This window comes from Bos grunniens, chromosome 10 (genome assembly GCF_055505025.1).
Source record: "Bos grunniens cultivar Pamir isolate PY7600 chromosome 10, Bosgru_T2T1.0, whole genome shotgun sequence".
Classification (NCBI taxonomy): Eukaryota; Metazoa; Chordata; class Mammalia; order Artiodactyla; family Bovidae; genus Bos; species Bos grunniens.
The window spans coordinates 51,508,731-51,521,981 of NC_141174.1; the positions used below are offsets into that span (position 1 = coordinate 51,508,731).

At 42.9% G+C, this 13,251-nt stretch overlaps 2 protein-coding genes across 10 annotated transcripts in view; one reads left to right on the plus strand and one right to left on the minus strand.

Annotated features, from left to right (window-relative positions):
- The window catches only part of LOC147364520 (uncharacterized), a 254,466-nt gene that overhangs the window by 69,570 nt on the left and 171,645 nt on the right, over positions 1-13,251 (minus strand). For all 8 annotated transcript variants that reach the window (XR_015134624.1, XR_015134627.1, XM_086321207.1 and 5 more), the window contains one exon: positions 4,202-4,333. Coding sequence is in view for 6 of the 8 variants with exons in the window: in XM_086321207.1 (XP_086177333.1) it covers positions 4,202-4,333 (132 nt within the window). In the remaining 2 variants the exon portion in view is untranslated. The remainder of the gene's footprint in view (positions 1-4,201; positions 4,334-13,251) is intronic.
- LIPC (lipase C, hepatic type) overlaps positions 1-13,251 on the plus strand; it is a 183,253-nt gene that overhangs the window by 6,569 nt on the left and 163,433 nt on the right. The window lies entirely within an intron of this gene.

A 13,251-nucleotide genomic window follows, 5' to 3' on the forward strand; every position in this document is an offset into this window, starting at 1 on the left:
AGTAAGTGTCTTTTAATTTCATGGCTGCAATCACCATCTGTAGTGATTTTGGAGCCCAGAAAAATAAAGTCAGCCACTGTTTCCACTGTTTCCCCATCTATTTGCCATGAAGTGATGGGGTTGGATGCTATATCTTAGTTTTCTGAATGTTGAGCTTTAAGCCAACTTTTTCACTCTCCTCTTTCACTTTCATCAAGAGGCTCTTTAGTTCTTCTTCACTTTCTGCCATAAGGGTGGTGTCATTTGCATATCTGAGGTGATTGATATTTCTCCCTGCAATCTTGATCTTATATCAGTTTAATTATTAGGCCTTGCCAAAATACCCTAAGAGTATAAAGGTAAGAATTTACCTCTTCTACATAATGTTCCTGAAGGAAAACCCTGATGAATCTGACTACGTGAAAATTTTACATTCTATTCAACAAAAGGCATCATAAGCAATATGAAAAGATAATGCAAATGGGGAGAAGATATTTTTCTTACTGAAAAACACTAATGAACTAATAGAAAGATGGATAAAAGATATGAACAAGCAATGTATAGCAGAGGAAATTTGAATGACCAACGGCACATATAAAACTATGCTCAACCTTAGCAGTAATCAGAAAGATGAAAATTAAAACAATGAGATACCATTTTATATCCATCAAACTGGTAGAGATTAAATAACCCAGTACTATCAAGTACTGGTGATGATGTGGAAAAATGGGAGAAATATTCAATTTTGTTGATGATGTATTCATTGGAACAACCATTTTGGAGAATAAATTGTCAACATCTAGCAACACTGAAGACACACATGTCTCACAAGCCCTCAATTTCACTCTTCTAAGAGTAAACCCTGGAAGTTCACTTGTAGAAGATGAAAGTCCATTGCAACATTGCTTGTAACAGCAAAAAACAAGCGCAAATTAAACCACACAAATATCCATCAACAGAATGAACAAATTGTGATATACATTGAGACTATTTACACCAATTTTATCAGCAGAGGTAAATCCCAAAAATAAAATGAAAAAACAAATTATAGATAGTATAATAATTTCTAAACATATAAAATAATGCTATATATTTATAACCATATACTTATGCTGCAAACATATACAAATAAAGATGAGAATTATAGGTACCAATTCAGGATGGAGTTGCCTTTCAGGAGAAAATGAAATTAGGTTAGGGTAGAGAGGTAATGGCACCCCACTCCAGTACTCTTGCCTGGAAAATCCCATGGACGGAGGAGCCTGGTAAGCTGCAGTCCAAGGGGTCGCTAAGAGTCAGACATGACTGAGCAACTTCCCTTTCACTTTTCACTTTCATGCATTGGAGAAGGAAATGGCAACCCACTCCAGTGTTCCTGCCTGGAGAATCCCAGGGACGGGCGAGCCTGGTGAGCTGCCGTCTATGGGGTCACACAGAGTCGGACACGACTGAAGCGACTTGGCAGTAGCAGTAGCAGTAGAGAGGTATACAGGTATTCTATTTTTTAATAAAAATAAGAAGCATACACCACAAAATATTAGGATTTTCAAGGTGCTACTCGCAAACATTCAGTATTTGTCTAAAGTGGCCATCTCTGGACGGTGAAATTATGGATCCTTTTCACCATGTTTTTATTTTTGCTCTTACTGTCCTTATTTTTCAATAATCAACATTTATTGGTTTTTAGAACAGAAAAAGTAATTAAAAGTAAAACATTCACCAAAATAAGCTTTGGTTGATTGAAGATTTAAATATAAAATCTAATTATAGAACTTGCAGAAAATTGAAAAAAAAAAACTGTTTATCACCTCTCTTTGGAGAAGGAAATGGCAACCCACTTCAGTATTCTTGCCTGGGAAATCCCATGGATGGAGGAGCCTGGTGGGCTAAGGTCCATGGGGTCGCAAAGAGTTGGACACGACTAAGCAGCTAACACACCCACCGCCTCTCTGGGGGAATTTTAACTTTCTCAGCTTTGAGGCTATTTAAATAATTGCACTATAAGAATTAGCATTACTGAAGATTTTTTTAAATGGAAAATATTTTTATCAAACATTACAAAGAATTAAGATCTATCAAAGCCAGCTGATTCAAATTTGTAAGATAAATGTCAAGATTCCAAAAGGCAAATAGGTAAAAGACAGGGCCATTCTCATAAGGGAAATACAATTAGTAGACAAACAGTGGGAATGTGTTAGAGCTCACTAGAAATCAAAGAAATGTAAATGAAAGCATTCTGAAGATTACAATTTACATATTCTAAAAGAACAACAAAAAAAAATGTTGAATGCTAATATACAATGATGGTGAAGTTGTCCAGAAATCAATTCATATAGTCATTTACAGACTCTTGTTCCCACTCTTTAGCCAGAAATGTTACCACTAAGAACTTGTTCTTAAGAAATAATTCTGCAAAAGCAGAAAGGTCCCTCCTCACTGTCCTGACTTCTAAATGCTGAAACTCCCAGAGCTTATCCCCTTGACATCTTCTCTTTTCCATCCACATGCATTGCTCAGAGGATCTCACCTGTATACCCAACCTCTCTCCTCATGGGTCTCCAGGGAGAAAGCAGACCCAAGCAGTAATTTTCCTGGGGAATGGGTTGGGGGAGAGGGGGTAGATAAAGGCAGTTCAGGGTCTCAGAATTCAGTTAAGGAAGGGGCAGTGAAGACAGGAGGGGCCAGCAAAGAGAGTCAGAGAGACAACTAACGCAAGCTTCATTGCAATATTAATTCCTTACCTCATGCGAAGAGTTGACTCATTGGAAAAGATCCTGATGCTGGGAGGGATTGGGGGCAGGAGGCGAAGGGGATGACAGAGGGTGAGATGGCTAGATGGCGTCACCAACTTGATGGACATGAGTCTGAGTAGACTCTGGGAGTTGGTGATGGACAGGGAGGCCTAGCGTGCTGAGATTCATGGGGTCGCAAAGAGTCGGACATGACTGAGTGACTGAACTGAACTGAACTGAACCATGTTAATAACTGGAGGAGGGCATGGTAACCCACTCCAGTATTCTTGCCTGGGAAATCCCATGGACAGAGGAGCCTGGTTGGCTACAGTCCATAGGGCCACAAAGAGTCAGTCACAACTGAAGCGATTTAGCATGCACGCACCTGGTTAATAACTAAGTGTGTCAGGCTTTACACTAAGGAGTAGGGGAGAGGTCCCCAGTACTTCCCGCATTGCAGTAGCCCTCAGTTCTCCTGCAGTCCACTAGATCTCAGCTGCCCTTGACCCCCACCTCCTAAGTCTGCAGGAATTATTTTTGCAAGGTAGCCCATTCATGTTTTGCCTTCCTCTCTGAAGCCCATGTTGGGGAGCAAAATTTGCCATTCCAAAACATCTCTTTGGCAGGCAGATTATTTTGAGCTCAAAACAATCAAAGCCCAAAAGACTCAGGAAGAAATTGTGACCTTATCCCTAACTACCTATAAGAATTTAGATAGGTGCCCTGTTTCCAGAATAGAGCTAACACCAGAGACCTCTGCAAAGAATATGGGTTAGCACTAGTGGGAAAGCTCAGCAGGAACTAGAGATCAGAGTCCATTCTGTGTCCATTGTCTCTATGGTCCAGTAAATGACTGTTTAACAAATGTTGCTTTTTTAACCTTCACGTGAATTGCATTCCTCTGCTTTGAAGCCCCAAACCACTATCCCAACATCCTCATGTGTCTTTAGCTGAAGATGGTATTTAAGGTAAGGGCTTTGGCCATTTTGGCAAGTTACTCAGTTTTCCTGGATCTCTCCAGTGTTATTAAACTTTTGTTTCATTTTTCTCCTATTAATCTGCTTCATGTCATTTTAATTCTTAGACCAGCCAGAAGAACCTAGAAGGGTAGAGGAAAATTTCTTCCTCTTCAATACTCATAAACCACTTAGAGTGGGCATTTCAGCATTCCCTCTTTGCCTTCTAAGAGAGTCCTGACCTGCTAGGAACCAGACCTTTCCCTCTGCTGGTGGCTGCTAGCTGCCCTGTGGTAACCATAAGTATCCTGCTCTGAGGTCAGGAAGCAGAACCACTTGGACCCCCAAGTCTGCTAAAATTTCTATGTTCCACAAACACACTCACCTTCTCAACATCCCAGCCTGGGGTCTCTACTTCATGGGTTCTTTTATTGCTTAAGAATGTTTAGATATTTACCATCCTTCATTTTCACGACCTTGTGAGGTTGGAATCACAGCTTTCATTATTCTCATCGTAGTAAAGTCATAACTTACCCAAGGCAGAACTGGACTCAAACCCAGATCTTCTACCCTCAAATCCACATCCCTCTCTGTGGCATATAACCAAAAGTGGGTACTGCTACACATAATGACAGGCTTTCCACTTTCTTCCTGTTTATACATTGCCTGTAAAAAAATGGACAAGGGAAGTTACTTTTCTATCAAGAGCTAAAACAAGCAGTTTTGCTCTATCAGAGATGATATGATAGCAAAAAAAATAAAAGAATCCCTAGAGACAAGAAGCCCTGTGTAAATCTGACTGTGTTCTCCTAGCCCCGAGATTCCAATTACACACCGGCTGACCTCGGAGATCTAATCTTCACTGTTTCCTAAGGCATCGATATGATGGTTCACTCTCCCAAAATCCCCGCCCTCCACTCAGCCTGACAGTCAGATTAAATGATAGAGGAGTGGAATTGTAGACTGAAAAATGGCTCTCTTGGGGATATCACTCCAGTAGCCATGCATTCAAAGGAAGCTTAGACACAGAAGTATTTTCCTTCTCCTTTCCTTGAAATTAACCTAGAGGTAAAATCCTAACCCAACCTGGTTCACTCATATCAAGCGCTTACTGGAGAGTCTTGTTTTCTGCAAATCTCAAGCTGCTAAGGAAAGGGGGGGACGCCTGTGGGCCTCACCTGAATAAACTGGCAGTTTCTCAGGGCATGAGAACTGAAATTGGGGCTGATGGCATTGGAACTTTCCTGTTGGGCCCATAATTGTTCTCCTGCCAGGTGTCATTCAAGCCAGTGGAAGGAGATTGGTTCAGAAGCAAAGAAAGGCAGAGGAGTAAGAGCTCCTGCTGCAGAGTCTGTGCTGTCCCAGACAAGCCTGAGCGGGGGCTGCTTTCTAGGAATCTCCTCAGCAATGGGGGGGCAAGGAGCTCACGAGAGCAAGGATCTCGCGAGGCTGGCCCAGGGTGTGCAGCTCACCTCCCCAGGTGCAGCATCTCTGCACACGGCCTACTACTGCCACCATCTTGAATTGCAGTGCTGTGTGCAGCACCTCTGCACGCACCCCAGAGCTGAGGTGTCAGGCACTACAGCCATTTCACACTAAGGATTCTGGTCTGAAGGGCTGGGTTCCAGGCCTCTGCACATGACCCCCTTTGAGCAAGTAAAGCTAGACTAAGCACAGAGGAAAAGAAAAAAAAAAACAGTAGGCTTTGTCACCCAGATTCTGTTTTTATTTCTCGGGACTTGTTAATGGCTTTGCTGGTGACAATGGGGTCAAATCCACATAGGTATTCTGACCCAGAGACATCCAGGGCTTTGAAAAGAGTCCCTCCTCTACCCAACCCAAGGGAAAAAATAAACTTCCCAAAGGCAGGTTTGCACCACCTGTTCTGGGCAGAGCTGTGTGGTCGATTTTCTCCTTTGCCTGTGACATGCTATGCTCTCTGGCCCTCAGAAATGACCCCTGGGGTCTGAAGAGTCAGACAGGGAGAGACTCAACCACAGAGCTCCGAGTCCTGACTCCCACGAGTCAACCTCCAGGGGGTGGGTCCTGTCCTCGGCACCCCTGCAAGGACCCCTCTGGGGGCCTTTCCCACTCTAGAACCTGCTTTCTCTGGCCATTAACCTGAGAAAAGGAGCCAATTGAAAAGGAGTTTTTCAATTTAAATTCAGGGTTAGCTGTTCTAAGACTGATTGTGGAAATCACTCAGAAAACACTTTTTTGGAGAATGCTTTTTGTTTTTTTGTTTTTTGTTTTTTTTTTTTAAAGGCATACATAACAACTTATGTAGTTAATTTTCAAAATCAAGACCAAGAAGCATAAACCCTATCTATACATTTTTCAAAACCACTATAAATAGTTTTCCTATTCTTTATCATAGTTAAATGGGCAGAAAAAGAGAAAAGGAAAGAACATATAAGTGTAGGAGAAATAAAAAGCATGATGAAAGACTGTAATAATAAGGATGGTGGGAACTGTGCTAAGCACTGTTCACAGACTATTTCCATTTATTCATCCCCAATACTGTCCCTATTTTAGAGTAGGGAAACTGAGGCACAAAGATTTTAAATAATTTGCTTGCTACTGAGGCTAAAAAAGTAGAGATGCCAGCAAGGAAATCCAGTTCTCTATTATAACAAAATATGCTCAGTCATGTCTGACTCTTTGCAACTCCATGGACTGTAGCCTGCCAGGCTCCTCTGTGCATGGGATTCTCCAGGCAAGGATACTGGAGTTGGTCGCCATTTCCTTCTCCAAGGGATCTTCCCCACCCAGGGATCAAACCTAGGTCTCCTTCATTGCAGGCAGATTCTTTACTGTCTGAGACACCAGGGAAAAGTGAAAGTGAAGTCGCTCAGTCGTGTCCGACTCTTTGCGACCCCATGGACTGTAGCCTACCAGGCTCCTCTGTCCATGGGATTTCCAGGCAATAGTACTGGAGTAGATTGCCATTTCCTTCTCCAGGGGATCTTCCTGGCTCAGGGATCGAACCCGGGTCTCCCACATTGTAGACAGGCGCTTTACCGTCTGAGCCACCAGGGAAGTCCAGAAAAGATAAAAGAGCTACCAGGGAAGTCCAGAAAAGATACTCAAAAGATAAATATCAAAAGAGATAAGAGATAGCCTTTCCTCCAGAAGGAGTACTAACCTATTATCTTAAAATTCTGCAGCTAAATACTTCCTCTATCATTTCTTAACATAGGAATTGTAAGAGAAAACTGTGCTTCAGTAGAAAACTATGCATTGTCCACACCCAGCGCAACCTTCCTATGTTATCTGATTCTAGCATCCATTGCCCTTGAGGCATTCTGCAACTATGTACATTGTAGGAAACTAAGTGAAAGGGAAGTCGCTCAGGCGTGTCCGACTCTTTGTGACCCCATGGACTGCAGCCCACCAGGCTCCTCCGTCCGTGGGATTTTCCAGGCAAGAGAACTGGAGTGGGGTGCCATTACTAACAGAAGTACAAAACGCTGTCCTGTAGAAGTTTAACTGACTTTGGAAGCTAGCTGCATTTCTATTTGCCCACATAAATTTTAAGATATAAAGGTTCTGATGCTGGGAGGGATTGGGGGCGGGAGGAAAAGGGGACGACAGAGGATGAGATGGCTGGATGGCATCACCAACTCGATGGACGTGGGTTTGGATGAACTCCGGGAGTTGGTGATGGACAGGGAAGCCTGGCGTGCTGCGATTCATGGGGTCGCCAAGAGTCGGACACGACTGAGTGACTGAACTGAACTGAACTGAGCTTTTCCTTTGAACTAGTTATAACACCCTTACCAGCTTCCTCATTAATAAGTTGAATAAAATACTTATCATATGTTCAATTTTATATCTGAAAGTCATGCTTTTACCTTTTAAAAAAATTTTGTCGTAACAGAATTATCAAAGCATGTCAAAGCACCTCATCCTTTCGTACTGGAGGACCCTTAGGCATGACCTGACCCAGATGGTTTCAATAACTGGATGACCATTGATGATGTGTAAATTAGGTCTTTTGTAGCATAGTCTCACCCTAACAATTGCCTGTCAAACACTTTGTTCTGTGCTTGCCAAAGTTTATGAGTAAAGGTTCCAGTCCCTTCATCTTGGCTGGTCTTTCTCTACTGCCAATTGGGGAAAATTAATCTCTGTGTAAATTATATAAGTCCACCATAATGTCTCCATTACTTCTATCTTCTGCTATGTTTCATGGACTGTTTCAGGCTACCTCCACTTAGAAAGGGCTTGAAAACATTTGTTTTTAAAATAATGATAATAAACTATCTGCACCCCCTCCCCAAAAAGACATAAATAAATCTGTCTTTATCTGAAGTGCAAGAGCACAACACAATCCCATTTTTTAAGTCTTAGATTCATACAGAGCTGATAGCCAATTCCTACTACTCTTGGCAAAACTACTTTTTGTTGTGTGTATTTTGAAGTTAAACAAACACAATTCAGTTTTCATCCCACAACTTACTAGAGTGTGGATATGGGTGACTGAGTAACCTCCCTAAGTCTCAGTTTTCCTCTCTGTATAAAGGGCATAATCATACATGCATCATCATAGGGTTATTTTGAGGTTTCAGTGAAATCACATAGAGACTCTGGCATGTGGAACCAGGCCCCTGAACTATTAACCCCTGACTTCTAGACCTACCAAGGAATTGATTACTAACCTTGACAGTAAGACACCATGTGGAAAAATGATGAGTCATTGGCAGCCCTTGAATCAGATCACTGTTCCTGACTTCTTGCAGCCAAGAACTTCATTTGCTAAGCTCAGAAAACTTCTGTGAAATGGTTGTGTGACAACCATTGTTGTGTGACAACAAGTACGGGCTGCTGTAGAGAGGCTTGGGCCATTTGGACCTAAGAGATACCCCAGGGGCAGGGCACAACTTTTGAAAGAATGACATAGCCCAAGGACACAACATTAACTGATTAGAATCAAATGGGGCCCAGGATGGCAGACAAGACTATCCCTTGATCCTCAAGCAGCAAGTGAAATGACACACCCAGAGGCGCCATGACAGTTCCAAGGCACTGTTAAAAGACCAAGGACTGGGCAGCAGCCCAAATCCTGGAAATCTCCACCCCCTCCCCAAAATAGTTGGAATAATCCTCCCACTCATTAGCATATGAAATTACCCAGCTTATAAAAACTAACCACGCCATATTTCACGACTGTATTCACCCTCTGTGATGGCCCACACTCTGTCTGTGGAGTGTGCTTCTCTCTGAATCTGAATAAATCCTTTCTTACCTATCACTTTGTCTCTCACTGAATTCTTTCTGTGATGAGGCATCAAGAACCTGAGCTTCATTAAGTCCTGAAACCAAATACCATAGGTTTTGGCTGGGTTTGTGTCCCAGCCACGTGGGTTCGAGTCCCAAGTGGGGTTTTGGCTGGTCTGAGTCCCAGCCACGTGGGTTCAAGTCCCTATCTAAGATAAATGGTTTCACTGGGACCCCGGGGAAAGGGAGCTGCCGTGCTGATGGCCCAACTTCCCAACTTATGCCCTTAGTTTACAGCAATCGGCCAATTCAGTTCATAGCTCGCAGTTGGCCTCCCTTAGGAGCCCAGTGTGACACCCTTCACCAAGCCCAATCAACACCCGAAGCAGCTGCAGGACGCAGGCACAGAGTTCATTCTACGCTCACCCTCTTTCCCACGGGGAGAAAACCCTTGTCAAACTTGAAGGAGCCAGCAGTGGTCCGTGTCTACCTAGTTGCTCAAAACCAACTTAAATCTTTACTTCCTTTTGCTTCCAAGCACAATGCAAACAGAGGAAAGGGGGGTTTTCCATTCTACTGGAACTACTAAAATCATAAAGTGCACTCTTGGTTCCAGAATATCCAGTCACAAAGAAAGACAGCTTTGGTTTCATTTGTTGTTGTGCTTCTTTCTGTAATTGTTCCATAAACCAGTAACTGTAATTCTGATAGAGAGAGTAAGTGGGTCAGCCCAGAGCAGGAAACATAAAAGTAAGTGTAAAAGGAGATCTCAGTTCTTTGTTCCCAGCTCTTCAGTTCAGGTTCTGGAATGAGAGAGGATCAGAGTTTATAGGGACCCAGAAGTCCTCAGATCCAATCTACATAGAGACGTGTGACCTCAGACAAGGACTCTCAGGGTCTCAGCTTCCTCACTTGTAAAATGGAGGAAGTACTTTTTGTCTCATTTGTTACAAATGAGAGCTGATTGTACCAAGCACATTCCATGTGATAACAATCCACCCTCACACTTTCATTTCACAGCTGAGAAAACTGAGGTACAGAGGGGTTGCATGATTTGCACAAGGTCACACAGCTGGCCAGAGGCAGACCTCTTGCAGAGGTGAATCTTCAAATGTTAATCAATGCAAACAGGATTGTCTTGAATGCATAAACACCTGCTTGAAATGCTTGAAATACTTCAAACAGTCTAAAACAGCATCTGCAATCTTGTGTTCATCTTTCGTTTGTTTGCCTGCCTTAAAAAAAAAAATAGATAAGGAAAAGGTTAGATTCCAGTTCAACCTCTTCAAACAAGGACATGTTCCAAGCCAATTCAAAGAACCGCCCCTCTTGCTTTGGTCATATTTCCGATGCCAAAAACTTGGCCTCTGTGTTGCTGAATTGAATCTCAGAGACAGGGTTTTGGGTGAAGTAGGAAAGAATAGCTTTATTGTTTTGCCTGGCAAATGTGGACACAGAGGGCTCCTGCACTCAAAAACTGTGTGTCCCCAACCCTGGAGGTTTTGGTGAGGAGTTTTATAGCCACAGTTCAAGGATGATTCTGTTGATAAGATTAGAATGTGGGTAAAGCCTGCACTCCTTTAAACTGCTCTCAGATACTCTCTTGATGAGCTGCTCTGGCTCCTTTAATCTGACTTCCCTGATGATCTTCTCTGAAGAAGAATGCTACATCTTCCACTGGAGGTTTTAATTCTATAAAGAGCTTAAAGCTACTGTTGTATGTATCCACTGAGGTGCAACCAGGACCCTACTCCAAGGCTGCACTATTGTTTCCTGGCTGCTCCCTCTCTTGTCTTTGCATCCCCTCCCTTTGCTGCTGCTGCTGCTGCCAAGTCGCTTCAGTCGTGTCCGACTCTGTGCGACCCCATAGACGGCAGCCCACCAGGCTCCCTCTCCCTGGGATTCTCCAGGCAAGAACACTGGAGTGGGTTGCCATTTCCTTCTCCAATGCATGAAAGTGAAAAGTGAAAGTGAAGACACTCAGTCGTGTCCGACTCTTAGTGACCCCATGGACTGAAGCCTACCAGGCTCCTCCGCCAATGGGATTTTCCAGGCAAGAGTCCCTTCCTTTATTACTGTTCAAATCTGCCTTTCAGAACTCAGGGAAGGTCATGGAGGCTGAAGTCTGTTTCCTACAAATAAGGAATGGGGGACGCAGAAAGTCTTCCATGCCCAGAAGCCCCACAGGGTCCTGCTCAGTTTCGATCCCTAATGGTACAAAAATGTCCATACAGATCAAGCTGGATCAATAAAAGCTTGAGCAGGTGTAACAGAGGTGGTCATTTTCCAATGACATGATCCTACAGATTTCATAAATTTAATCTTGGAAGTGGAATAATGCTGAAGAAAGAAAGTTCAGTGTGGGGCTAAGAAAGTCCAGGGATTAAGGGCTTGTGGTTGAGAAAAGTGATCCTGGATTCGGGTGGTCTTGATTTCCCTGCTGTCAGCCTTTCACTGATAAAGTATGGTTTTGTCCTAGTTCTTAACCTCTTAAATCTCAACTATGAAGTGAGGGAAGTTATTACCAATCCAAAACTTACTGTTTTGATTATTTTTCCCTCTAATTCTACAAAGAGACTACCATTCTCAGGTATCCCAGTGTCTGATGATAAAAGCAAGAAAATCTGATTCAGAATAGAAAACCCTGCTTCTCTCATTAGAGATTTTTACCTGATACCATGGTTTCTCCCTCCTCTAGCTCTCTTTATCTATGTGAAATATTTTTCCTTCTGAATAACTTTCTTATCACCATTACACTAAAAGGAAAGTTACATTCAGGTCATTAATACCCATCCTCTTGAAATCTCCATTTCTTCAAGAAGCTCTTCAAATTAAAAGAAAGCAAATACTGAGCAACTTTTAGGGATCTAACTGTAAGATCATTATTATTTTAGACTGAGGCTTGCAAAACAAAGTAAGCGCTGGGCTCTACCACTATGCACAATGCTGATAACTCTCTGGAGGCTTCAGGCTCCATGGGATCTAGCCTGCTCCCCTTTTCAGCTCTTGGGAAGTGAAGGGTCTCCCATGGACTGCTGGGCTTTCTGGGGTGCTCTCCCAAGTATATGAATATTTATCTGCTTATAAATTATATAGCACTAATATATTACATGAGCTTCCCTTGTGACTGAGTGATTAAGAATCTACCTGCCAATGCAGGAAACCCAGGCTCGATCCCTGGGTCAAGAAGATTCCCCTGGAGAAGGAGATGGCAATCCACTCCAGTATTCTTGTCTGGGAAATCCCATGGACAAAGAAGCCGAGGGCTACAGTCCATGGGGTCACAAAAAGTCGGACACAACTTAGCAACTAAACAATAACAATATATTACATAGTGCTATATACAAATGATATAGTGTAAATGTATAATAAGCATTATATTTACACAAACAAAATGTTCAAAGGTGATATGTTGGTCCATTTGACTGCTATAATAGAATACCATAGGCTGGGTGGCTTATAAAAAACAGAAATGTATTTCTCACAGCTTTGGAGGCTGGGAAGTCCAAGATCAAGGCACTAGCAGATGTGATGTCTGATGAGGGCCTCATAGATAGCCATATTTTCACACTGTAACCTCACACGGAGGAAGGCTCATGGGATCTGCCTGGCATGCCTTTCATGTGAGCGGTGATCCCATTCCTGAGGGCTCTGCCATCAAGACCATCACCTACCAAAGGTCCTGTATATCTACCATCACCCTGGGGCCAGGTTTCATGTACTAATTTGTGGGGGACAAAAGCATTCAGCCTATAATAAGTGATATGAGAAAAATTAGAAAGATCTATTACTTTCTTCTTCCTACCCAACAGATCTCTTAAGCACCACTCTGAGGCAATGGTTCTCAAACTTTGGGTGAGCAAGAACAATCTGAAGAACTTGTTTAAAATTAAGATGGTCCAGGCCCCAGCCCTGGATGTTCTTCTTTACTTTTTCATGGGAGGGGCCTGAAGTTTTTCCATTTCCTAAGCTCTCAGGCTAACTCTGATTCCAACCCTCAATCATATTTTGGAACCACTGATCCAGACCCTTCTGTTTTCCTCCCCTTTTAATTTTCTGCTAAAATTTTAATCCTGTGATCTTGCTGGTACCTACCTCCTGGACACCCTCATGACTGTTTAAAGAACACCCCATGTTCTTTATTAAAACAATAAAAATAACAATAGCTGCTATGTATTATTTCCTGCTTGGCAAAGACTGCCTAGGGTTTGAAAGTGAAAGTAAAGTCGCTCAGTCGTGTCCGACTCTTTGTGACCCCATGGACTGTAGCCTACCAGGCTCCTCTGTCCATGGGATTTCCCAGGCAAGAGTACTGGAGTGGATTGCCATTTCCTTCTCCAGGGGATCTTCCCAACCCAGGGATC